The sequence below is a fragment of the Sander lucioperca genome, chromosome 4 (genome assembly GCF_008315115.2).
Source record: "Sander lucioperca isolate FBNREF2018 chromosome 4, SLUC_FBN_1.2, whole genome shotgun sequence".
NCBI lineage: Eukaryota > Metazoa > Chordata > Actinopteri > Perciformes > Percidae > Sander > Sander lucioperca.
The window spans coordinates 36,723,568-36,751,515 of record NC_050176.1 but is presented as its reverse complement, the minus strand read 5'-3'; the positions used below and the strand labels follow the sequence as shown (position 1 = coordinate 36,751,515).

Here is a 27,948-nt window from a genome sequence, read left to right as displayed (position 1 = left end):
AAACTTACTGTCAGCAGGCCCAAGTCTGTCAGGTTTACATTCAAGGCTTACTTCAAAAATCACAAGTTACATTAAAATGTGCATAAACAATTATTCCCACACAATGTCTCCCACCTTGTACTTAGTTTTTAAATTGTCCCACTTTTTTTGGCCTGGGCATGGGTGACCCTCCCTCCGATCCCCATCTTCTCCAAAATAAGCCTATGTGAATAAGGGGGGGAATAAAAAGCAGATTATACAGCTATTACTTCTGAACATTAAACAATTGTACATTTGCTTCTCACCGATATCCGTTCGCCGCAGTGTCTCTCCGCCCGGTAAACAGCTGCCTGTTTTCTACACGGAGACGTATAAACGCCTCCGTTTGTTCCTTATTCCCTGTTAAAAAAGACGAGAAAGTAACAGTGGGCAATATAGATATTAATATTGTATCATGGAAAATTAATGGGTGCAGCACGCCAATCAAAAGGAAAAAAATACTCAGTTATCTTAAGTCTCATAACACTGATGTTGCATATATTCAAGAAACACACTTCGAAAATGAAAATGAAGCCTTGAAGTTAAAAAGGGATTGGGTTGGAAAAGTATTTCATAATTCAGTATCAAGTAAAAGCCACGGTGTTGTGATACTTATTAATAAAAGACTTAATTTTGTTTTATCACAACAATTTAAGGACGAAAATGGACGTTAAATATGTATCCAGGCACTTATTAATGGTGTTCAGGTCGTTTTATGCAACATTTATGCTCCAAACAGGGATGAACCTAATTTTATACATAAGGTTAATAAGATGTTGGGAAGCATGCAGGGACATGTTTTATTAGGTGGAGATTTTAGTAATGTTTCGGATGAATATATTGATAGGAGTGCTAATAATGTAACTTCAATCACTAAAACAGGTTTGGCATTAAGTTCTTTAAAAGAAGATGTTGGCTTAGTGGACATTTGGAGACTTGTACATCCTCTGGAAAGGGAGTACACCTTTTATTCTCATTGCCACAAAACCTATTCCCGAATAGATTATTTTTTGATCTCTAATTCATGTGTTGACTTAATATCGAACTGTAAAATAGGTGTTATTGCTTTAATGGACCATGCACCTGTGGAACTACATATAAATTTAAAGGTTGAGAAAAACTGTAAAGGAAGATGGAGATTGAATTCAAGCATACTGCAGGATGAACAATTTGTGTCAATATTGAAGGAGGATATCAAATATTTTCTAGAGATAAATGTTAGGTCTACTAACAGGTTGGCTACAGTGTGGGATGCTCTGAAAGCGTTTGTTCGAGGTAAATGCTTAGCTTTTAGTTCTAAAAAAGTTAAAGAAAATAAGGCAAGGATCCAAACTTTGGAGGAACGTATAGGTACTTTGGAAAGACAAATAGCAGTGAAATTTGATGATAGTAAATTTAAAGAGATCTATCAGCTTAAGTTTAGTCTCCATGAAATCTATAACAAGAAGGCAGAGTATGCTCTTTTCCGGCTTAAAACGAATTTCTATGAGAATGGGGAAAAAACGGGAAGATTATTGGCAAGACAACTTAAAAAAATAGATAACCAGAATGTAATTACTGCAATTAAAAAGGATGATACATTGGTTACATCTTCCTCAGATATTAACATGGCTTTCAAAATGTTTTATCAAGACTTGTATACTTCTGAGAGCATGGTTAGTAAGGATCAGATGGATGCATTTTTTGAGAGACTGACAATACCAAAGATCTAACGATAAGGACAATTGGAAACTCCTTTAACAGAGGTTGAAGTAAATAAGGCCATTGGTGCAATGAAATCTGGAAAGTCACCTGGGATAGATGGCTTTCCAGCCGAATTTTACCAAAAATGTATAGACATACTCTGCCCATTTTTGACTGAAGTATTTCATGAAGCGTTTGAATATGGATCGCTTCCTGAAAGTTTCAATGGCAGTAATATCTCTAATTCCAAAAGGCGACAAAGATTTAACTGATCCAGCCAATTATAGACCAATAAGTTTAATAAATGTCGATTGTAAAATATTATCCAAAGTGCTAGCAACAAGGTTAGAGTTTGTACTGCCACAAATTATACATAAAGACCAGGTAGGTTTTATCAAGAACAGATCTGCGTCCGATAACATGAGAAGATTATTGCATCTCTTATGGATGAATAGAAACAATGTAAATCCTGTGTTAGCTATATCTCTGGATGCCCAGAAAGCTTTCGACAGGGTAGAGTGGAGTTTTTTGTTTACCGCCCTGGCGAAATTTGGTCTAGGTGAAAAATTTAACAGATGGATCGGAATCTTGTATTCGGGACCAAAGGCAGCTGTGTTTACAAATGGGGTACTCTCTCCTTATTTTAATATTTCCAGATCAACCCGCCAAGGGTGCAGTTTAAGTCCACTGTTATTCACTATCTTTTTAGAGCCATTGGCTATTCAAATTAGAGAAAACTCAAGAATTAAGGGTGTATTTGCTGGGGGCAGGGAACACATTGTTTTTGTATGCAGATGACATTTTGGTATTACGTCACACTAACTTATCACAACTTTACTTGAAGTCATTGATAATTATTCGTTGTTCTCTGGCTACAAAATTAATTGGCATAAGTCTGAGGCGATGCCAGTTTCACAAGCTTGCACTCATAGTTTATTAACTGGTTTCAATTTTAGGTGGTTGGATAAAAATGAAATATCTTGGAATTGAATTGAACCCAAATATTGATGATATTATGGCTGACAATATGGGAAAAATGCTCAACAAAATTAAGACTAACTTGGATAAATGGAGTAAGTTAAATTTAACATTATGGGGGAAAGTAAACACAGTGAAAATGGTCATAGCCCCTCTTATCAATTATTATACTAGAATGTTACCTATGTGCATACCACGGCCAACACTAATAAGTTACAATAACATGATAAAACACTTTCTTTGGAATGGTGGTAAACCTCGTATTAACATTAATCGGCTCTGCCAGCCAAGGAAAGAGGGGGGGTTGGCCCTGCCCAATGTAGAACATTACAGTATTTCTTTTGAAATGTCTAGTCAAGCATTGAGTGGGGGAAATCAACTTGGATTGGATTTTAATAGAACGAGAGCTTGCCTCTCCGTTTACACCAGTAGATATTTTATCACAAAAGTCAAATAAAGGGAATAAAATGCAAAACCCTATCTTGACATTTTCTAAAATGATATGGTTGGAGGTACATAAAAAATACAAACTTGTTACATATGTGCAAAAATACGCCCCCTTGTGGCATAATCCAAAAATTAAAATTAATAAACAGACTATTTACTGGGTACAATGGCTAAGGAAAGGTATTAGAACTATAGGTGATCTATTGGAGGGAGACATATTTATGTCATATGATGATATCAAAATGAAATTTAACTTGGAGGGTCGTGACCACTTTTGGAAGTATTTACAAATTAGAGATTGTCTGAAGGGAACGGTTAAGTTGTTAAATGGGAAAAATCCTATAGAGACCTTTCTGCTACTACCTCCACCACTGTGCAAAGCCTCAAAATTGTATAATATTTGCCCTTGGGTTAAAAACAATACAAGTAAAAGTCTGAAAGTAATATGGGAAAGAGATTTAGGATGTACAATGGATGATGATACATGGGATTCAATTCTGTCAAACAGTGGGTTGCACATTAGAGAAGCTAGGGGTAAGTTCATTCAATACAAAATTCTTAATAGATATTATTATACCCCTTCTAGGCTTTATAAAATGGGTATTGGCAGAAACGATCTTTGTTGGAAATGTCAAATAGCTAAAGGTACTTTGATGCATGCCCTTTGGGAATGTCCGGTGATCTCTGTTTTTTGGAGCAGTGTTTTAAGTTACATGCAGGGTTGGTTATCCTGTAACTTGCCCAAATCACCTAGACTGTGTTTACTCAGAGACAAAAGAGAAGTGCCAATGTTAAATAAACATACTTTTAGAGTGTTATAACTGCGTTGGTAACATGTTCCCGACTCATTTTGAAATTTTGGAAGGACTCTCATGCCCCAACATTTAGAATGTGGAAAGAAAGAATGACTGAGAATGCTGCGTGCAAAAAGATGCTGGGAAGACTACATTGTATGAATGAATCCATGAAGGAACAATGGGACAATTTCTGCACCTACATGTCTACAATGTAATTGAACCTCACTGTTGTTGTGTTTTTTTTTCTTTCTTTGTTGTTGTTTCTCTGTTATAAAATTCACCAGTGCCGTCTCTGTGCTATGATGCTTTCTAAATCCTGACTGAAAGTCCTCAAATAGACTATTCCTATGTAAAAAATCACATAACTGATTAGCGACTACCTTCTCAAGGATTTTGGAGAGAAAGGGAAGGTTAGATATAGGTCTATAGACCTCAGGATCGAGGGTGTTTTTTTTTAGAAGAGGTTTTATCACAGCTACTTTAAATGACTGCGGTACATAACCTGTTAATAAAGACATATTGATCATATCTAGTAATGAAGTGTTAACCATGGGTAACGCTTCTTTAAGTAGCCTCGTTGGGATGGGGTCTAAGAGACAGGTAGATGGCTTAGCTGAAGAGACTTTTACCATTAATTGTTGAAGGTCTATAGGAAAAAAGCAGTCTAAGGGCGTTTTCACACATGAAAGTCCGAACCAAAGTCCGGCCCAAGGTTAATGTTTTTGTTACATTGTATACATTTGATCCGGTAAGTTTTGGTTTCACACTGCAGTTATGCAAGCGCACTAAAGATCTATACGTGACAAAACTACGTCCTGCCGTCATCACATACGTGAGCTGCGTCTCCAGATACTTATAATTGATTGGTTTGTAGACGAGCTTCCCCGTCCTCTCGTATCCTCTCTCTGTGTCGGAGTTTATTCAACTGACTGCTGCTCTCCCCTACTGCCGTGGCTCTTTTGGTTTTGTTGTGATGTTGAGAAGCAAAGACACAGGAACTTTCTTCCTGGAGCATTTATTCAGAGACAAACGGAAACCTACACTGTACATTTACTACCACGTATACATAAGCACCGAGCTATTCCTTAAAGGAGCTTCCCCGGTCTTGTAACACAAGGAGAGCCTGCCAGAGCGTCTTGTATTTGGTCCGAAAGTCCGAACCATCCAAAAAATGCTTCCACACTATAAACGAACCGGACCATGGTTCAGTTTGGTCCGGACCAAGACCACCTCTTTTGGTCGGACCAAACTTTGGATGTTTGGTCCGGACCGTGGTGCGGGGGAGGTTTCACACCTCTAATTTTGGTTCGGATCAAACTGAAAAGTCCGAAAGTCCGGACCAAATGAGGTATGTGTGAAAACGTCCTAAGTATATGTCAGGTCTTGTTGTTCTTTCTAGTAGTCCTGTTAAAGGTGAACCGTTGGAAGTTGAGGGCAAAAGGTGATGAATTTTATTTCTAATTGTTTTAATTTTATCATTAAAGAAACTCATGAAGTCGTCGCTACTCAGAGCTATAGGAATAGATGGCTCAATAAAGCTGTGACTCTCTGTCAGTCTGGCTACAGTGCTGAAAAGAAACCTTGGGTTGTTCTTATTTTCTTCTATTAGTGTTGAGTAATAGTCTGATCTGGAATTTCTGAGGGCCTTCCTATAGGTTTTTAGACTGTCTTGCCAATCTAAACAAGATTCTTCCAGTTTGGTGAAACGCCATTTACTTTCAAGTTTTCGCGAGATTTGTTTTAATTTGCAAGTTTGGGAGTTATACCAAGGTGCTAATTTCCTTTGCTTCATCATCTTCTTTTTGAGGGGAGCAACAGAGTCTAAAGGCCGTAACACTGTCTATAAATTTATCAATTTGGGGGGGATTAAAGTTAACACAAAGGTCCTCTGTACACATGATAAAAACTCTGAGAATTCAGATAAAAATTCAGAATATGGACCTGGAGCTCAGTAAATAACAACGAATATAATTGGCCGTAATGATTTCCATGTTGGATGTTGAAGATTAAGAACAAGGCTTTCAAAAGAGTTATAATTTAGTTTAGAGTCAAATATGGCTGCCACTCCCCCTCCTCGATCTGAGCCTCTAGGAATTTGAGTATTATTATGACTGGGAGGAGTGGCTTCATTTAGACTTACATATTCTTCATGGCCCAGCCAGGTTTTGGTAAGACAGAATATATCAATTTGATTATCTGATATCAATTGTTTACCAATATTGTTTTAGAAGACAGAGATTAATATTTAATAGTCCACATCTAATTTTCTTATTCTGTTCTATTATTGCAGTGGTTGTTTTAATTCCAATTCCATTATTTCATGCACAAACATTAATTTTAGTGATCTCCGATTTACGTAATCGGGTATCATTACCACCTACATGGAGTATGATCTTACTGTATTTACAGTTATTTTTATCCAGCAGCTTTAGATGGGATTCTACATCGCTTGCTCATCGCCTGCTCTGGCCCCAGGGACGCATACGACCGTAGCCGCTTGAGTCGCAGAAATGTTACATATTGTACCTTTAAGCTACATAAGAGCGCTACATTTTTTATGATGGAGTACAGAGGATGAGTTGAAAAGTCTCAGCCTGATAATAGAAGCTGCTCTGTAGTTGGTGGTATGACAGCACATACTTAAGTATCACTTGCCCCGTCGACAGCACTACACACTGCGATGGCTGCACCTGATTGGATAAACGCTTTCACTCATGGGCTTTGTGTTGTTTCAAAACAGACCAACATGACGGCTAGTTTGGCCATTCTCGCTTATTTTTTTCTGAAAACAATTTTATGCATGAAATAAGCTTTGTAATTGCTGAATCTGTCTTCATTTTAGATTGCCATAAAGTAGCCTGGACCTCACCTTTATGCAAAATGATAAACTGGCAACTCAACACCTCTTGAAAGTCGCCAGTACGCTACCAGAATGCCCGGCTGCTTCTTTAAACAATATATGGGAAGCATGGAATATACGTTGTCTGTGGACATGTACCTTTACTGATCTAGCTTAGTAAAAAGAACAGTTTTTATCACTCCCCCTCTTCGCCTCCTCCATCATGGTCTCTTTTTCTTTTGCCAGGTAGAATTCCCACAGTTACTCAGCTGTTCCACCGTCCGCTATATATGCTACCTGGGGATAGCTACTGTAAGCTATTTTGTTGAGTTGTAAAATAATTTGTTGAGTTGCTCTCTTAGCCAAATGCTCTCTGGTAAGCAGTGATGCAGTGTATGTAAAAGTCTTTGTATGAACAAAAGTTGTGAAGCAGTAATGTGTTGCTGTTGTTGGAGGCAATAAAGATTGTATCTACTTGGTTCAGGCTAAGAATCTCCGTGTTAATATTTTATAACCTTCATAGAGTAGAGGCGCAACTCAAGCGCTACCTTCTTATTTTGTGCCATAAATCAAGCCTCAGTAATTCCCCGGATCATACCAAGTGGGAGTCAGAATTGAATAGTGAAAGTGAGGCTTATAGGGAACCAATCTAAATGCCAATTGTGTCATTATTCTATAACCATTACATTGAGCAGTTAACATCTTCCTAATAATAATAAGCTAAAGCAAAAAAGTTGTCTATTGCCACTTTAAGCAATACAGCCTTTTCTGAGCTTTTTTCTCCAGGGGGGAGATTTGAGATGACCATGTCAGGTTCTCTGTGATTTTGATTCCTAGGAACCTAAAACTGTTCACTTGCTCCACCTCAGCTTCATTGATGTAGACAGGGGTGTCTGTTTTTGCCTCCTTTTTTTCCAAAATCAATGATCAGCTTCTTGGTGTTGCTGATGTTGAGCAGTAGGTTGTTCTCTGAGCACCACTCTGCAATACTGTTGATTTCCTTCCGATATGAAGTCTTATCGTTGTTTGTAATCTGGCTGATGATGGTGGTGTCGCCAACAAACTTCACAGCAGAGTTCTCACTATGTGTAAAGCATGATCAGAAGGGGGCTGAGCACACAGCCCTGGTGAGGGCTCATGTTCAACACTACAGTGGGGGAGGTGTGACTGACTGACTGGGGTCTGTTTGCGAGAAGTCCAATATCTAGTTGCTGAAGGTGGTACTCAGTGCCAATCAGTTTCATGTGGGAGATTGTATTCAATGCTGAGCTGAAATCAACAAACATCTTTCTGATGTAGGTGTTGTTATTTTCAAGATGTGTGAGAGCTGTATCCATGCAATAGATGTTACTGCAGTGTTTGTTTTACACACAATACACTGCTAGATGTGGCTACATGCTATAACTTCAGGGAAACCTGTAATCTCGATGTTGTTAATTATTTTCCCCCAATTCGGATAAAATTTATGTTGGAACATGTTCGATTGCGTAGTTTTTTGGTTAAGATGCATTATTGGAGATTTTGCTACTTTACAGTAATTCCAGTGCTACATGTAGCTACATGCTACATGTTGTTAATTTCTCCCCAATTTCAGATCACATTCCTGCTGGAACATATCCGGTTGTGTAGTTCTTGGTTTAGAATCCTTTATTGGTGATATTTTATAATAGAAAGTGCCAATATACTCTATTACAGTTCGTCTCCGGCTGCAATGATGGACGGTAACACTATAGCAGGGTTCAAATCAATTTAAATAACCTGTTGAAGTGTTGACACCTGCGCAGTAAACCCGTGTTGACGTTGACACATCTATTGTGTGCGATCTAGCATCTACCGACAGGGACGTGCAGAGACATTTTGGGCGGCAGGGGCTCAAGGAAAAAAAAAGGCCTAATAGTTAATAAATAATTATTTATATGAAATTTAAACAAAACACTAAATATATTAACAAAACTTTGACTACCTTACCAATTTTCCTTACACAATTGTTTAATAGATTTAATAAATACTCAACAAAATAATCAGTTCACACAGATACTTTTTAGTATTCACCAGGTTAATCACAAACAGCTGCCACAGGAAACTCTGCCACAGTGTGCATGTTTTCGATGCTACTAGTTTCAAGTATATATTTAGAATAGGTGACAGCACCAAGGAGAGGGACATAGTTTCACTAAGAATTTGTTTATTTTGTAAATGGAAATAAATCATTTTAATTCTTTTGGTGTTATTGGAATAAATAACACTTCAAAAAAGCTTTTTATAAAAAATCTCAACAAAAATCTACTCACTAAACTGAAAAAGGCTCTTGCTGCAATTTTGTTAATTTACAGGAAAAAAACACTGCACCAATAATAAAAAAAAAACCCTATGATCAAAATGATGAAGTTTCTGTTTAATGCAGGACACTTTTTTCATGTTTTGGTCAATTTAGAGATTTTGGCCTATTTTGCTTCCATGTCTTCTTTTATTCTAATGGAAATAAAACTTCCAAAATACATATTTAGAAAATGTTATTTTAAAAAGACTCTTAACTCATTAACTGGGGAAGTTCTGTGTTTAGTTGTTTTGTTTATTCTGTTCACCTGCAGTACCTTGTCAGAGGTATACAAATTAGTGCATTTTAAATAGTTAACGCATAATTTGCATTTCAGTGTGACGATTGTGATGACGTTATTAGACTCAGATTTTACTGTAGCTGTTCACCTGTAGTGTCTCCATTAAGTACAGTAAATTAGCCAGTAGGTCCATGATGCCTCAGCTAAACCTTAGCTAACTTATTACGTAAGCTAGTAGCTTTGGTGATGATTGATCGTTGTTTAGGTACATTAAACCACGTTAAGCTTTTTCCTCGCCATAGGTGCCAATGAAGAAGAAAACGTTAACGTGAGATAACTTCTATAATCGTTGGATTTCGGTTTAGTTTTTTTGACAGGCTTAAGTGTTCATGACAAGATATGGCCATGATAAATTTGGTGATCATTGATCGTTGTTTAGGTATATTAAACCACGTTAAGCTTTTTTACGTTAAGCGTTTTAGAATGTCCCCTCTCCTGCTTTTGTAGCCACATATTTTTGGTATTGTTGGTGTAGAGGTCTCTCTAGTCTCTCACAGTTTATCTTTATACACTTCAAACCTGCTTGTTTTTGTACTGCAGATAAAAGTTGGCTTTTTTTAACTAACCCTTATCCACAAACTAATTATCCCAATAGTCCTAACTCCTTTTCTAATATTTAAAAAAAAGAATTAACCACCAAAGCCTATTCAAGGTGTTTAAAACAGGAGGTATTTGGGTTCCAATAGTGTATTTTTGATTTGTGTACTTCCATTTGTTCTATTTCTTTCAGTCTGAAGCCCAGGAGCTCACTATAGTCAAGATGTCTAAATTTGGAGGAGGCATCGGAGCTCCAAGTAAAGAAGAGAGGCTAAAAGAAGCAGCAGACATCTATCTGAGACTGGGACAGATTCAAAGACACTGTGAATTAATGGTGGAGCTGGGACAGGTATTGTGGGTGTGTGTGTGTGTGTGTGTGTGAGAGTTGTGTTGGTACTAGTCTGTTTTATTGGATGTACAGTGCTTAGATAAGTAAGTCTGACATGATCTCTCCACTCTCTATTTTGCAATGGCTCTGCCCCTGCATCTGGGGCTTAGCGCCGCCCAAGACGGTTGTGATTGGTTTAAAGAAATACAAAAAAAAGCAAGAGCGCTTCTCCCCTATCCCAGAATAGATCAAATTTTGGACAGAAAGCTAATAAGATCACATCATTACCATGTTCTTAATAAGTTAAATATGTTAAATGGTAATTTACACCAATTTCATACATGTTTGGTCACATCAGTCTATTAGACAGAAATGCATGGGGAAATGGGGTCCAGGTTGAAAAAAAAAATTAAATGAATTAGTTTTTATCATTTTATTAAATTTGCAAATCTTAAACTCTTAGACATCTATAAATGCCTACATAATCAGGCTCCCCCACGTGCTCAGGCTTTGTAACACGTGGAGCATCCAACAAGAATTATAAACTTCAACTGAAACTGTTTTTGAAGAGGGAGCAGTCATGTAGTCATGAATGATGTAGCCCTTTCAGTTTTATGGTGCTTTCTTGTATTAGTCTGTGTCTTGTGTGTGTATTGTTGTGTTTTAATGTATGTATCTATTGTGGGGTTTGTGTGTCTTTTTTATATTTGTTGTTGAGTTTTATGTATTTTAAAGGCCCATCTAGGGACGGGGATGACAGTGTCTGAAATTAACTTTTTTACTCACCGGCCAAGTTGGCGGGTAGATGAAGAAATCATATAATTATATAAAAGCATATTTTTTACTGGCCAAAATATTAAATCGCCTTTTTTTGTAACTTAGGCCTGTGTAACAAAACTTTAGGTTGCAAGTCCTGCTGGGGATGTTATTGATTAACCGTTTAACTGACAATGAGAATTTTGACCGATTAATACTATTATTATATATTAATCGGTCAAAAATTCTCATTAACAGTTAAAACAATATTATTAAAACAAAAATTAAAAAGTTATTAAAAAATGTTTTTGCAGCATATGAGGTAAATAGGCTATACAATCTATTTCTTAGAACACTTGATGTCCGGAAGAATAGCATCCCCAGGTACCTCCGGTACTGTAGAAAAATGAGTACCGTCACGTTTTCAGAATTTTTGTGATTTGGTAGTATTTCTCGTGACATCCCTACTACATACTTGTCCCTATAAAAATAAATATTCAAATAAAAATAAGCGGTGTATCCAGACTATACTCCAGTGCTGACTAGGGTTGGGTACCAAAACCTGGTGCCAATATGGCACCAATTCCTAAACGACCGGTATCTTCCGGACTGAATGACAATGCAGATTTTGGTGCCTCATTTCGGTGCCACTTAAATGACTGTGCTGCCCTCTGATGCTCCGAAATGAACGGTATAGGCAAGCAATACAGACACAGATAGAGAGGCATCACTGCACATGGTGCTTGTTAACATTACACTTGGCAGCAGGTAACATTATACTACCGTTAGCTAGTAGCTGGCTTAAACATGGTTAAAATGCTTTAAGCTAAACAGTCTGTGTGGCTGTATTTCACTGGAAAGGATTCCAACACCGGGATTTACAATAGTCTGCATCTTAAGACACTAGCTGCACATTTTGAGACAACATGGCCACCGTAGTCGGAGATGTCCGAGTAAAAACACATATGTGACTTCATGGTGCATTCAAGTGCACCTCCTTAACTCATGGTGCATTCAGGTGCATCTTAATAAACTCAAGCTATTGTTGCAAAGTACCCTTCTGCCATCTAGTGGTTGTTATTTTTGTTGTTTAACAGTAATTAACTGGTGAAATAAGTTATAAGTTATTGTTATTATATTTAAAATAAATTATTAAAATTTGATCATACGGCCTTAGCAATAAACAAGCCGTTCTTTGATGTCCCCGACGGACATTTTGTGCTCTTTCCTTTTTTAAATATCAGTTCAGACACCGTTTAGGCACCGGCAATGCATTAAAAGTATCATTTTAACACCGGTATCGGTATTTGACCATGTCAAATTAAAGTTTGCTGCGCTAAAAACAAAGTCCCTGTTGTCTAGCTGTTGTCAAAGAAAACATTTTATTATATATATATAACAAAATTTCCCATAAAATAGTGGCTAGTGAAAAAGCTGTGTAGCTAACTGGAAAACCACTAGTCCCGCATTGCCAGACCTATCTTCACAGCGCTGTGGAGTAAGGACTGGCTACACCACACATCCATTCTAGGATTTACATACGCTCTGGGTTGTTTGCATTTCTTAAAAACAATCACAATCTCCTTGGATGGCGCCAAGTTCTGGACACAGCAATGGTGGCTCTGCAAAATGGTCTCAGGATGGAACTTGTTTTGTTGGAACTTTTGCACCCCACAAAAACTACATGTACAATATTTAATGGAGTTAACAAACAATACAGTAACGTAAGCTATTTAAATTAGCTGGATACATGGTTAAACGCCATTTGCTCCTACCAGTGTATCGCCGTGTGTACTTTGTTCACTGTAATCTCCACTAATCTGTCCCAAAATGTCCCAGTTTGATAGTAAATGCCATAAACATATTTTTTGTAAATCTTTACAATCACTCCCCAAAAGAACCAAGCAGGCCTGCGTTATTGCACGATCCAATTTTATTCGAAATTTTTAGCATATGGCTTGAAGTTTGTTGTTATTTCCCGAAGCAAAGGGATTTGGAGAACAGCAACACACAGAACGGAAGCAAAGCGAGATCCGGTGCGTGAGCCATGTCACGGATGTCAGATAGTTATCCGGAATTCTCCTGGAAATGTATTTTCGCTGATCCAGAGTGGGAAACCACTAGCCACAGTGGCTGGTGAGAAAAAAGTTAATGTCAAGCCCTAATTGTATGTAATAAAATGCATACAAAATAAATGTAAAATGTAATATTACCAAGATATGCAATATGCAAGACACATGCAATGTTAATGTCATGGCAACTGCTGAATTGGGGTACTGGCACCTGTTTTGGTCCAGTTAAGGCCCTGCTTGTCACAATGGAAGCCCAAGAGCCTGCAAGTGGAAACTAGAGATGAAAGAGGTTGTAAAGAGATGGCATATAGTCGCATGAAGGACTTCTGACAGAGTGAAGAGTTACAGCAGGGGTAGACAAAAGCCAGGTGTACAGTTTAAAGAGGTTATTGGGAGTGGCATTTGGGCCTGATCAAAGAGGTTCAGACAAACCAGTCAGTTCTTAGCTTGAAGTATATTTGGTCACAGCCACTATAATGATTTTATTTCTATTTTCAGAAAACAGATAGAAATGAAAAGAAAGAAAATTATTATATTGCCAGGTAACTAATGCAAGGTGAGCATTATTATCTCTCTTTCAGTGGGAGAAAGCATTATCTCTGGCACCAGGAGTCTCCATGAAGTACTGGAAGAAACTCATGCAGAGGTAAACCATGTTTAAATTGTGTTTTCAGCTTTTCAACTAAGTAACAATAAAAGTAACACAACAAAAATGTCATGTTTTGTTCCATGTGTTTTTCAAGTTCAAGTGTGAACTGCGAGGATGATAAAAATGTTTGCTTAATAAATGATGGTGTCTCAGTGTCTGTCAGCAGCGTCAGATGCCGCCCACCAAGAGTCAGGTTCTGTCCGAAGTTTCTTCCTGTTAAAAGAAAGTTTTTCCTCGCCACTGTTGCACCAAATGCTTGCTCTTGGGAGGATAATTGTTAGGTCTCTGTGTGGTATAGACCTACTTCATATGTTAAACACTAATAATGTAAAACATAATAAAATCACAAACTCTGTCTTCAAGAATAACCATAGGGTTGAATCAAAACCTCCCTGACAGTGTCAACAAAAAAACATGCATAGTAAAGAGTAGTATTTATGACATACCTGTTCTGAATTGATTAATATTATATTTATATTTTAAGATGTACAGTAAGTTGTAGCTTTTATAGACTGTTTTTACAGCAGACATTTTGACTTTTCATAGTGCTAAAAGCACAGGTATTACTAAAAACATTAATGATGGCTCTGTTCCACGTGTCCCAGTAGGCAGAGCCAGTGAATTCAATTTTATTCATAGTGTCAAATCATAACAAAAGTTATATCAGGACACTTTACAGGTAGAGTAGGTCTAGACCACATTCTATAATTTACAGAGACCAAACAATTCCCCCCAAGAAGTTGGTGCGACTGTAGCGAGGATAAACTTCCTGTTAACAGGCAGAAACCTCAGGCAGACCCAGGCTCTTGGTGGGCAGCCATCTGCCACTGCCAGTTGGGACACAGAGATACAAATACAGATATACAGAAATATAATTCATAATAATTATAGCAGTTGGTATGATGAACAGTGCTAATTATAGTAACAATAAAGAAAATGTTCTATTCCGACCTGCGGCCCTTTGCTGCATGTCATTCCCCCTCTCTATATCTCCCCTTTCATGTCTAAGCTGTCCTATCAAATAATGGCCTAAAATGCCACCAAAAAAATCTTTAAGAAAAAAATAATAATAGTAATACAGTAGCAGTGCAGGGTGTTGAGCAGGTCCATGTAGTAGCAACTGCAAACACGATTCAGCTACCACCACAATCCAAGGAAATCTGCGAGGCCAGAAAGCACAAGGACTCCGAGAGAGAGGAGAAAAGAGGAGCTCAGTGTATCATAGGAAATCCCCTTCCTAAACCTATAGCAACAATAGGGTCTTTAAGATATAATGGTTCCTGACCATTAAGAGCTTTGTAGGTTAGGAGAAGGATTTACTGAGAGAAGCTAATACAGGAGAAATATGATCTCTTTTCCTAGTTTTTGACAGTACATGTGCTGCTGCATTCTGGAAGAATTGGAGAGTCTTAATGGACTTTTTTGAGCAACCTGATAATAAGGAATTACAATAGTCTTCCAGATTGGTGGTATGCCATTTACTTTCTTTCTTTTCTTACTTACTTAAGTTTTCGCAAGGTTTGTTTTATATCACAGGTTTGGGAGTTATTTCATGGAGCTAATGTCCTTTGTTTAATCATCTTTTTTTATGAGATGCAACAGAGTCAAGTGTCGTCTGAAGCGAGCCTGCAGCACCGTCCACAAAATGATCGATTTGGGAGGGACCAAAGTTAACATAGGAGTTATATTGAGGCATGGCATTAAATTAAATGCAGTTGGAATCACTTCCTTAAATGTAGCTACAGCACTGTCAGATAGACAAGTAGTGTAAAAACTTTTATCTAATGGCGTGTAGTCAGGCAATAAGAATTCAAATGTTATTAAAAATGGTCTGATAATAAAGGATTCTGAGGAAATACTAATAAGTCTTCGATTTCGATGCCATATGCCAGAACAAGGTTGAGGGTGTGGTTAAAACAGTGAGTGGGTTTATGTACTATTAAATAAGTATTCACTTACTGTACTGTACACTCTGACTGAAACCATCAAATCTAGTAGTGCGATAAATGCAATACTAAGGCTGTCATCAACATCCACATACATATTTAAATTACCTACAATTATTACTTTGTGGAGGTCACGTGACCAGCAACCGCGATGGACGCAGAAAACTAGAGCTCCCGACCCACCTCTGCATTTCATTGAAAAAACAGGTCTATGCCAAATCGTTTTATCTGTTATCACAGTGACTCAGTGAAACGCCTGCAAGTGCGAAAAAGCAGGTCTCGTTGTCGTCTAAACTATCTACTCGGACAGAGAAATTTGCTAACATGGCGGCGGCTAACAGAGTGGTGGCTAACATAGCAACTGATGAACAACCAGAAGACGGCGGGGGGGACTTTGCGGCTGGTGCTGGAGCCGGCGGTGGGGCAGAGGCTGGCGGACCTTGCGGCTATGGACTAGCGGTAGCTGGGCAGTAGCATCCTCAAGTCAAACCTGGTACAGTAGTACCAGGTTTGACTTGAGGACGCTGTATGTAAGTTTTGGAGCCAAGCTTTGAAGAAACATTTAACCAGACTGTAAGAACATAATGAATGCTGGCTACTCAGTTTATAGTCTGTGTTTTGTTGACATTTAACCGGGCTGAAAAGAGCATGATAAATGCTGAGGACACTGTATGTAAGTATTGGAGCCAAGCTTTAAAGGGACACTTAACCAGACTGAAAGTACATGATAAATACTGGCTGGTCAGTTTACAGTCTATGTTTGTTAACATTTAGCCAGACTGAAAGAACATGATGGATGCTGTCTGTTCATCTTATACTCTGTTTGTTACTCCAACTAGATTGGTGTTTTTCACATAGCTTATTTCAGAATTTGATAGCTGGTTGAGACCTAGTTCTAGGGTTTTTGTAACACTGTTCATATTAGGGGTGCACAATATATCGACTCAATATCGTTATCGCAATATCACGTTGCGCGATATTATACCGAAAGTCTCGCGATAATTACGCTATATTTTGTTTGCGTTGCATCCCGCCCGACATGTACCCAAAGAGTATAGAAGCAACAAGAGGCGAAACTCAATAGAACGTTGTGTTACATTCAGTCCAAGATGGCAGAGCTGCAGTTCCATTGAGTTTCTCCTCGTTACGTCTATACTCTTTGATGCACCTCTCGAAAAATACACATCACTTGGTAGCGTTGTATTTCCCCCGACTCATTTCCTGGTTCTCCTTCTCCATAAACAATATGAAATCAAGGAGAGGGTTAACTTTTCCTGCTCCAGATTTCCCACCGTGGTCAGAAAGAACAGGGGAGACACTTTGTTTCTCTCACTAAGACTCTAGAGTCACTACTCGCTCCGAAGAAAATCGCCGTCACTCTCTCACTTCTACCTCGCTCTACCACACACCAGAGCACGTATAAACATCAGCTGCGTGGAGCCTCCGCAGAACCATAAAACGAAGTGAAAGAAAAGAAAGGACCTAAAGAGAGAGCGAAGAGTGGAGCAAAAAGAACACAAAAGTAAGAAAATGAGTGTTGCTCTGGGAGACGACGAAATAACAGAGATTGAAAGGAAACCTGCCTAGTCTACCCCCGGTTGCTTGGCAACAGTAAACAGAAATTCTCCGGTGCTACCTTAAACCACGTCTTAAAAGTTACTTCAGAGGTATTTTTTGGGATTTAAAAGTATTTATTTCTCGATAAAAGTAACACAATATATGAGATTAAATGCCAAACATATCAGATATATACATAAATACGATGTTTTCTGCCATCTTGAATTATTTTCTTCGACTTGAGCCACTGACATACGTCACGCTGCCTCACGCTGCCTTCACTCTGATTGGCAGTCGCTCGTGGCCAAACGGCCACTCCCATTGAAAATGAATGGTAGCTGTCTCTTGTAGCTAATGTGACTGTAGGGTAATGCCTCCTCCTCGGTAGCTTGGAAATACTTTGGCTTTAAGCCAACAGATGTGCATTGCATTGTTTTTTATACTGTAGTGTATATACAACCAGTACAACATGTCCTGTTCTATAGACATGCTCTTTATTTATTTATTTTATACTGTCCAACCAGTAAAACATGTCCTGTAGACACATGTTGGACCAGTCCAATATGACTGTCAGTTGAAATAAACCTTGTGTTGTAAGAAAACTTGTTTTATTTGTTATAAATCTATTTTGATGCGTTTTCCCATAACTTTGGTAATTTTACATATGTTTAAAAATATCAAAATTAATATCGATATCGCAATACTCATTATCGATATCGCAATATCACATTTTTTTCAATATCGTGCACCCCTAGTTCATATTTAGCAGAAGAAGTTTTCAGACCTGTTTCAACGTACCTGTGACTTTAACAGGAGGGGTAATTGTGGGCTGGAGTTTAGGTGTGCTGCGTTTGATGTGGCCACATATCTTACAGATAAGGGAGGGGGTCTGCGGTCTCAGAGGGTTAGGGGATTTATTTTATTTTTTATGTTTTTACCACACCTTGCTGAGATCTAACAGTTCACCCTTTGCTACAAATTTATCAGCGAATTCCGGTAGGGTACACAAGACAAATGCGTGTATATTTTGAAGATGGCTGAACTTTCAATCCTTTCAGTTAAAATCAGAGGGCTAAACGGACTGATCAAATGAGCTAAATTCCTGGACTACTTAAAAAGAAAGAATATAGATGTAGCGCTTATACAAGAGTCACATTTATGTAAAAGAGATGTAAACCGCCTACAAAATAAATACTACAAGATTGCTGCTTCATCTAGTAATGACACCAAAACCAAGGGCTCCATTGTGTTACTGTCGTGGAAATGCACACTCACTGTAGATAAAAGTAGTAAAGATCTATCAGGCAGGATATCTTATATATGCACCACAATAAGGAGTAGGAAAATAGCCTTTGTTTCGATATATGCACCGTCTACATATGACGTAAGCTTTTTCCCGCGTCTAACCAATGAATTACTCTCTCTCAATGAATATTCACTAATTATAGGGGGGACATGAATGCAGTGCTAGATTTAAATCAGGATAGATCAGGGGGCAACCACACAAAGACCCAGAAACACATCATACATGTTTAGAGCAGTTGTGGAATCCCACCATCCTACAGATGTACAGAGGATGCACAATCCTACTAGCAAGGATTACACCTTTTCCGCACGTCACCTCACCCACTCCCGCATTGATTATATTTTGTGTTCTAGTGAGCTTAAGGCAATGTTCCACACAATAGCAATAGAACCAGCAATTCTGTCTGATCACAATGCGCTGATAACCACATTCCATTGCGATATGTTAGGAGAAAGATCTAGAAGGTGGCAATTTAATAACTCCCTTCTCCAGAATACAGCTTTTGATGCAGAGTTTAAAGCCAAACTGGCTGAGTTTATAGCAATCAATACTAACTCAGTCTCGGACCTGGCATTCATTTGGCAAGCAACTAAAGGATTTATTAGAGATTTCACATGTTACTTTGCAGTCAATTTGAAGAGAAAAAGAGAAGCAAGGATTGTGTAGTTGGAAGAATGTTGTAAATCTCTGGAGCAGTCTCTAAAGACGTATTTTTCTAAATCTACACATACTCTTTTAGTCACAACTCGAGCAGAGCTAAATGATTTGCTAACAACGAGAGCTGAATTCATAATGCACAGAGTGAGAAAATTATTACTTCAATTGCAAACCAAGCAAATTGCTGGTAACAAACCTTTTGCTTGTAAGCAGTGGAAGGACAGGTGTATTTATACTCTAGACCAGTTATTCAATGAGAAGACTTTCATCTTTGCTTAAGATCAGTCCTAAAATGTTATGGAGTGCCATGGGGAGGCAGTCATGAGGTGCACCCAGTCATTAAATGGTTCTTTGATTTCCCTGTGAGAGGATTAGTGTCCAAGATTTATGCTAAGCTGTTGCAAATATCCATAGGAGAACTCCCAATAGTAAAGAAATGGAAACAAGAGCTGAGCCCTGAGGGGAACATAATTAATTGGGAGACAGTTTGGGACAACATTTTCCATTGTTCCAAGAACCCAAATCACCAGTATATCCACTTCAACATATGCCATAGGATATATTGGACTCCTCAGAAGAGATACCTCTCGAAATCCATTCCCACTCCCTATTGTACGTTCTGTCAACCTGAACAAACTGGAACTTTCCTGCATATGGTCTGGGGAGTTTGAACAGGTGCATGAATTCTGGCATAAAACAACATCAATACTATCTGATGTGATAGGATATCTAATTCCTACTGACCCGATTGTTTTGTTACTTAATGATGACTCTAAATTACACCTGCTCGAGAGACAGAGGAAGATTTGGCTAGCCGACTCAACTGCAACCAAGAAAATGATAGCTCAACGCTGGCTCCCCCCACTCGGTTTGTATAAAACAGTGGTTAGCGTATTTCTAGACATAGTTATGCTTGAGCTCTCTACAGCAAGGATTAACAAAGCCAAATCATCAACCATCAACCTATGGAAAAGCACAGCAGCACAAATATCAGACCTAATGACCTCAGCGCCACAAGAACTAGAGGAGAGTGACTAGGCAAGGTGTGATTTCTGTTTGTTTGTTTTCCTCGAGACCGCAGAGGGTGGGGGGTGGGAGAGGGTTTTTGTTCTTGTTCAATTTGTGTTTCTCTGTTCTGTGCACCATCTAATATTACCAGGCACATATTGTGGAATTTGTTCTGTATGTCTGAATGATAAATGGTGCTAATAAAAAAATTTATCTAAAAAAATAAATAATTACTTTGTCTGATTTAGGGTTAAACTTGATAAAAACCCAGAATTCAGATAAATATTCAGAATACGGACCTGGAGCACAGTACACAATGGCACAAGAACCAAATTTTACCTACATTTGTTGTTTTTGTGCATTAAATTCAATTACCACCTGAGGGTTTGACTAATACCTGGAACAATCATTCCTATCCCATACGGTTCTTATGCAATGTTCACTGTTCCAGTAAATAAGACAGACCTTAGATATGACTTGCCACGCTTAGCAATGGGAGATATTTATAGTCCACTCAGCTCATTGAACCCTTTGCAGTGTTTCAGTTTCAGATCCCCTTAGCGCCTTTTTTTCACAGAAGCAACTAGCGACAAATCTGGCGACTTTCTGTAGCAATGCTAGTAAGATTCAAAGTCAATAACATTGTGTACATTTGGCAGTCAGTAAATATAACATGACAGTATGTTTAACACCAAGACAAGCTAGCTATCTGCCATGTCATTGTCCCCCAAACAATATAAAGATTTTCACAAACAAATTATCCGCTATGTGTACTGTCAGCCACAGTCTGAAGTAGCGACCTGAACAGTGAACAGGATGTGAGATAATGTTATTCGCTGTGAAACAAAGTAAGTTCAGTGTAACTTACTTCTTGCAGCTTGTGTGTTAGCACCATCCTGTGGTGTTCAGATAAATAGGCACTGAAGCACTAACGCGACACAGTGTTGGAAATAACAGATTCACATTTTCTTTTTATGTAGCGCATTAATTTAAAACGGTTAACAGTCAGTTTCACCAGAACTCCATTAGTACACTTTTTTTATGGACACCCTGCAGCCAATCAGAATCGAGTATTCACCCAGACCATGGTTTAACTCAGGACACTTTACAGATAGAAGTGGTCTATTGTATAGAGTGTGGAATAAAAGTGTTCCCCAGGACACTGTTTACTCTAGGAAGCTGTGGCTCAGGTGGTAGAGTGGGTGTCTACCATTCTGAAGGTCGTGGTTTGATCCCTGGCCCTGCAGTCTACATGTCGAAAAGGGAGAGAAAAAAAAGGGAGAGAAAAAAGAGCAACTGCAGCTGAATAGGCCCCTTAATAATTTTAGATAAGAAATAATAATACACAATTAAATATAAAAACAAAGACAACACACAATGTGTGTACAGCAGAGTCAGTGACACATATAGTCCACATGAACATTGTTTCAGGAATGTTTGTTTGGCAAACAATGTCAACTTGACATTGTTGATATTATTACTATCTTGCAGCTTGGTTTTAACTGAAGTTATTCATTAATAAACACAAATATAATACAAACAAAAACAAATGAAAACCATTTGTGATGTATGTTGTTTATGTTATTTGTAATATATAATTTTAATATGCTCATGTCACAGGAGAGCTGACCAGCTGATGGCTGAGGATAATGATGATGCTATCCCATTCTGCATCGCCACAGGAGACATAAAAAAACTTGTAACTTTCTTCAGTGGCAGAGGACAACTGCAAGAAGCCTTAATAATAGCACAGGTAAAGAGAGGGGAGGGGATAACACACTGATGAGATGACAGGTAACAGTATTTTTCTTAAACGGAAGAACTTGAACCAATGGTTACAGATGGGTGCATGGAGAGAAAAGAGATGGATAAATAAGTAATGGTAGACAAAGACAGAGAGATGAGAAAATACTTGAACAGTATTTTCTATGGTTGTAAAAATATTAAGAAATTCTAAAGATAACAGATATTCTATATTTTTAGGGAGCGTGTGAAGGGAACATTCGTGCACCTCAAAGCTCCCCAGTTAACCACACAACCAATGATGTGGATAACAGACAACAATACCAGAGGTAAAGTAGACACACACCAATAATAACATTCTGTTATTGTTTACCTTTGGTATGTAATTTTAACTGAACTTGAATCTAACATTAACCAAAATGGGCAGCACACATCTGGCAGTTCCAGATACATTTGGACTTAAGCTGCTGTCACTTGGCACTACGGCTACGTGGAAAACAATTTACTGCAGTTTACAGCAGAAGACAGACATATTAAGGCAAACATCTGAGTATCCAACAGGTAATTTAATGTGGAAAATTCTGAACACATACAGGGATAGTGATAATGCAGATGTCACTATGACTATTTTTAAAGGTGCCGTAGGTAGGATTGCGAAGATCCAGGACTTAGCCAAAAAATTGGAACATTGACAACTTCCCCCCTTTCTGCTAAAACCCAAAACGGTCTCCTAAGCCCCTCCCCCCACAAGGGAGAATGAATGTGTGTGCATGAGCAGTGATTGACATGCAGTTAGACACCCCCCCTGGCCCTGATTGGTGCATCTGAACAGGATGCGATGGATTTTTGCAAATCGCACTACAGGCTGTAGGTGGTGCCAGAGGAGCCGGATTTTTTTTTTAAATTACCTGCTTCATGTAGTTCTACTCGAACATAGGGTCAGTTTTAACAAATATGACAGAAAGTTGGTCGTATAAGGCTTACCTACTGCACCTTTAAATATGACCCTTTTTATAAACAATATCATTGACAACTTATTCTTTTCAGCATGGAAAAACATTGCAGCATCAACTAAAATGAGAAACTAAAATTCAGTTGAAAGCAGTACTACAATTCAATATTATCCAACCCAAATCCAAAACCATGTTTTTAGTTTGCTCAATCACTGAGACTAGAGGCTGCAGTCAGCTTGGATCCATGTCACTTTTAAAGATGCAGTAGGTAAGTAGGCCTTATAAAACTAACTTTCTGTCATATTTGCTGAAACTGACCCTATGTTCGAGTAGAACTACATGAAGCAGGTAATTAAAAAAAAAAAAATCTGGCTCCTCTGGCACCACCTACAGCCTGTAGTGCGATTTGCAAAAATCCACTGCTCCCTGTTCAGATGCTCCAATCAGGGCCAGGAGGGTGACTAATCAATCAATTATCAGGCACACGCATTTCATAGCGTCCTCCTCTTCCCCTTCCCTGCGCACGAGCTGCAGATAGGTTTCCTCCCCTTCCCCCTCTTCACACGCGCTCTACCGTGCACAGCTCTCCCTTGTGTGGGCTTATGAGACAGTTTAGGCTTTAGCGGAAAGGGGGGAGGGACTGAGAAGTTGTTGATGTTCAAATTTTTTGGCTAAGTCCTGGATCTTCACAATCCTACCTACAACACCTTTAATAGATTCCAACAGTGATCAGGTTTCCCAGTGGAAAAATCAAAATGGCCATAATCAGCATAATCTATCCTTTGGCCATCCATAGACTCTGAACACTCATATTCTTGCAGAAATATGGCTAAATACACTGTTTCCCTCCAAATCCTTACTGTATTGTAAATGGATCATGCTTAATTTTTACAACCCCATATTTGTGTGTATATTGAGTTTTTTTAATTGTATGCAATTTGAGTATACCAAGTCATTTGGACAAATGGACTGACTAATTATAGGATCTAAAAAAAGTTTTGCAGAATACAAAATAACCGTGGTATCCTTGCTAGAAGAATTTGGGTTGATCAAATTGCTCTCTGAAATGAATCTCAAAATATTTGTGAGATTAGGTGTTCTGATCAAAATTCCTAGTTACATTTGCTCTTTTTCTGACCAGTCTCCTCCATAAGGTATGTAAGGAACTAGCTGAGTGGTACTTCCAGGACGGATGCTCTGTCCTGGCAGCATGCTGCCACCTAGCTGTGGACAACATCAAGGTACACACCAAAATCTGTGCATATCACCATTAGTTACATACAGTGTATTTGCATTTGTTTGTATACAAATCGTGCAAGAATATCAGAGCCATATGAAACTGCACATTCAATTCTGTTCCATATGACTCCTTTATCATTACTGATCATTAATAATGATCAGAAATCTGATTTAAAAAATGTGGCTAAAAATGTGTGCGTATGTGTGTGTTTTGTTTTTAGTTAGCAATGTCAAGTCATATCCGAGGTAATGAGCTGGAGTTGGCTGCATGTGTGGGTATCGTCCTAGGAGAGGCAGCCAATCAGAGCACTGCATACTGTCTTGAACTCTTGGCCAGGAAGTACATGACAACACCTACATGGTACATCTCTATCCATGCATGTCCTGTTAGTGTAACCTCTATTATTCTTCGTAAACTTCGAAAGAAATTCCAACTAACACCGGTCCAGTTTTAGTTTTTTTTTTTTTTTTTATTATACTTTAATGTGTCAAAACATATCATCAGCCGAGTTCATATTTTGAACATATTTTTTTTTAAATAACAGTTTTTAAACCCTTTACATTTTGTTATCTTTACCCAAACATAAAACACAGTGCATACATAAACAATAAAGTAGTTACCAGCATAGATTTTAATATCATAGTGTGCATATAGATATTCATTCATACATACATATCACATGCATGTCACGGCAGCCCACTCTCGTTTGTCTAGGTTTTACAACAGGTAGTTCGTTGTGCTTGCACATTTGATACTAGGAGCGAACTGCTAGGCAGCCCGGACTGAAAGGTAAAAGGTTTGATGCCTACCTGTCGTTCCGACTCCGGGTGCCATGTTCTGCTGCTACTTCGGCGGGTCTTCGGCTCGGCCATCCCAGCTTCCTCGCTAACCAGCCTGCTCCTCTTCCTTTGTCAAAAGATGCAGCCTCCTACTACATTGTCACTCGATTGACTGTTTGTTTGTTAAACAATTATAAATGTGGAGATAACAATAACATAACTTGATAGGGAGAAACGCCAATTAGCTCAGGAAACGCTTATCCCCTCGTGCATGTGACTGACCCCAGTCCCTCTGTTTCACTTCCGCTCAGAGTTCTGTGACGCAGACAGGCCACTGCCCACCCCAGCCGGGCGGCCTATCAAACTAAAGGCTGTATAGACGTGACATTCCTTCCCCTCATAAACAAAAACTTGACAGTAGACTAATACATAACATCTCTCTACAAGTTTTTAGATACATTACATTATACAATACATTAAAGGTGCTCTAAGCGATGTCACATATTTTTTAGGCTACAACATTTTTTTCACATACAGCAAACATCTCCACACTATCCGCAACCTGCCTGTCCCCTGAACACACTGTAAAAAAACGCGGTCTCTGTAGACAGCCCAGACTCCACAAACGGCAACAAAAACAAACTGTGCCAACCTGCACCACCAAACAACAAACGACTGTTTGTTGTTTGGTGGTGCAGGTTATTGAAGACTTCCAGCGTTCCAGCCAATAACCGACAAGAAGGATTTGGGGATGGGGGTTGGGGGGTTAGTGCACAGAAGGGAGGGGGAGGGGCGAGCTAGCCTCATTTTGTTTGAAAATACTTCGAATGTCAACAAGAAGTGCCGTCACCCAACATCGCTTAGAGCACCTTTAAGTCTAACTTAAATTCCAGGAGAAAAACTTAAACAATGTTGATTTTCATCATTTTTGCGACACGACTGAAGCGTGGTGTCGCGACGTCATACATCCATGGTTGATGCTCCACACCCCTGACCGGCAGCTGATTGGACGAACGTGTCACGTGGGTCTGGCTGCTTGAGAAATCAAGCCACTGTCATGGCGGCTCGGACGGAATGCGATCTCATCCATCCATCCATCTTCTTCCGCTTATCTGGTAACGGGTCGCGGGGGTAGCAGCTCCAGCAGGGGACCCCAAACTTCCCTTTCCCGAGCCACATTAACCAGCTCCGACTGGGGGATCCCGAGGCGTTCCCAGGCCAGGTTGGAGATATAATCCCTCCACCTAGTCCTGGGTCTTCCCCGAGGCCTCCTCCCAGCTGGACGTGCCTGGAAAACCTCCCTAGGGAGGCGCCCAGGGGGCATCCTTACCAGATGCCCGAACCACCTCAACTGGCTCCTTTCGATGCGAAGGAGCAGCGGCTCTACTCCGAGCTCCTCACGGATGACTGAGCTTCTCACCCTATCTCTAAGGGAGACGCCAGCCACCCTCCTGAGGAAACCCATTTCGGCCGCTTGTACCCTGGATCTCGTTCTTTCGGTCATGACCCAGCCTTCATGACCATAGGTGAGGGTAGGAACGAAAACTGACCGGTAGATTGAGAGCTTTGCCTTCTGGCTCAGCTCTCTTTTCGTCACAACGGTGCGATAAATTGAGTGTAATACCGCACCCGCTGCGCCGATTCTCCGACCAATCTCCCGCTCCATTGTTCCCTCACTCGCGAACAAGACTCCAAGGTACTTGAACTCCTTCACTTGGGGTAAAGACTCATTCCCTACCTGGAGAAGGCACTCCATCGGTTTCCTGCTGAGAACCATGGCCTCAGATTTAGAGGTGCTGATCCTCATCCCAGCCGCTTCACACTCGGCTGCGAACCGATCCAGTGAGTGCTGAAGGTCACAGGCCGACGATGCCATCAGGACCACATCATCTGCAAAAAGCAGCGATGAGATCCCCAGCTCACCAAACTGCAACCCCTCTCCACCCCGACTACGCCTCGATATCCTGTCCATAAATACTACAAACAGGATTGGTGACAAAGCGCAGCCCTGGCGGAGGCCAACTCTCACCTGAAACGAGTCCGACTTACTGCCGAGAACCCGGACACAGCTCTCGCTTTGGTCGTACAGAGATTGGATGGCCCTGAGAAGGGACCCCCTCACCCCGTACTCCCGCAGCACCTCCCACAGTGTCTCCCGGGGGACCCGGTCATACGCCTTCTCCAGATCCACAAAGCACATGTAGACCGGTTGGGCACACTCCCAGGCTCCCTCCAGGATCCTTGCGAGAGTAAAGATCTGGTCCATTGTTCCACGACCAGGACGGAATCCGCATTGTTCCTCTTCAACCTGAGGTTCGACTATCGACCGAACCCTCCTTTCCAGCACCTTGGAGTAGACTTTACCGGGGAGGCTGAGAAGTGTGATACCCCTGTAATTGGCACACACCCTCTGGTCCCCCTTTTTGAAAAGGGGAACCACCACCCCGGTCTGCCACTCCTTAGGCACCGTCCCTGACTTCCACGCAATGTTGAAGAGGCGTGTCAACCAAGACAACCCCTCCACACCCAGAGCTTTAAGCATTTCTGGACGGATCTCATCAATCCCTGGGGCTTTGCCACTGTGGAGTTGTTTAACTACCTCAGCAACTTCCACCAGGGAAATTGACGACAATCCCCCATCATACTCCAGCTCTGCCTCTACCATAGAGGGCGTATTAGTCGGATTTAGGAGTTCCTCAAAGTGCTCCTTCCACCGCCCTATTACCTCCTCAGTTGAGGTCAGCAGCGTCCCATCCTTACTGTACACAGCTTGGATGGTTCCCCGCTTCCCCCTCCTGAGGTGGCGAACGGTTTTCCAGAAGCACCTTGGTGCCGACCGAAAGTCCTTCTCCATGTCTTCTCCGAACTTTTCCCACACCCGCTGCTTTGCCTCTTTCACGGCAGAGGCTGCAGCCCTTCGGGCCCTTCGGTACCTTGCAACTGCCTCCGGAGTCCCCTGGGATAACATATCCCAGAAAGACTCCTTCTTCAGTCGGACGGCTTCCCTGACCACCGGTGTCCACCACGGTGTTCGTGG

The 27,948-nt window shown here is 39.9% G+C and overlaps 1 protein-coding gene across 2 annotated transcripts in view; it reads left to right on the top strand.

Annotated features, from left to right (window-relative positions):
• Positions 1–27,948, top strand: part of wdr17 (WD repeat domain 17) — a 184,189-nt gene that overhangs the window by 114,013 nt on the left and 42,228 nt on the right. For both annotated transcript variants that reach the window (XM_031313083.2, XM_031313082.2), the window contains exons 19-24: positions 10,111–10,266; positions 13,655–13,719; positions 21,817–21,949; positions 22,180–22,268; positions 24,034–24,133; positions 24,353–24,492. In XM_031313083.2, coding sequence (XP_031168943.1) covers positions 10,111–10,266; positions 13,655–13,719; positions 21,817–21,949; positions 22,180–22,268; positions 24,034–24,133; positions 24,353–24,492 — 683 coding nt within the window. The remainder of the gene's footprint in view (positions 1–10,110; positions 10,267–13,654; positions 13,720–21,816; positions 21,950–22,179; positions 22,269–24,033; positions 24,134–24,352; positions 24,493–27,948) is intronic.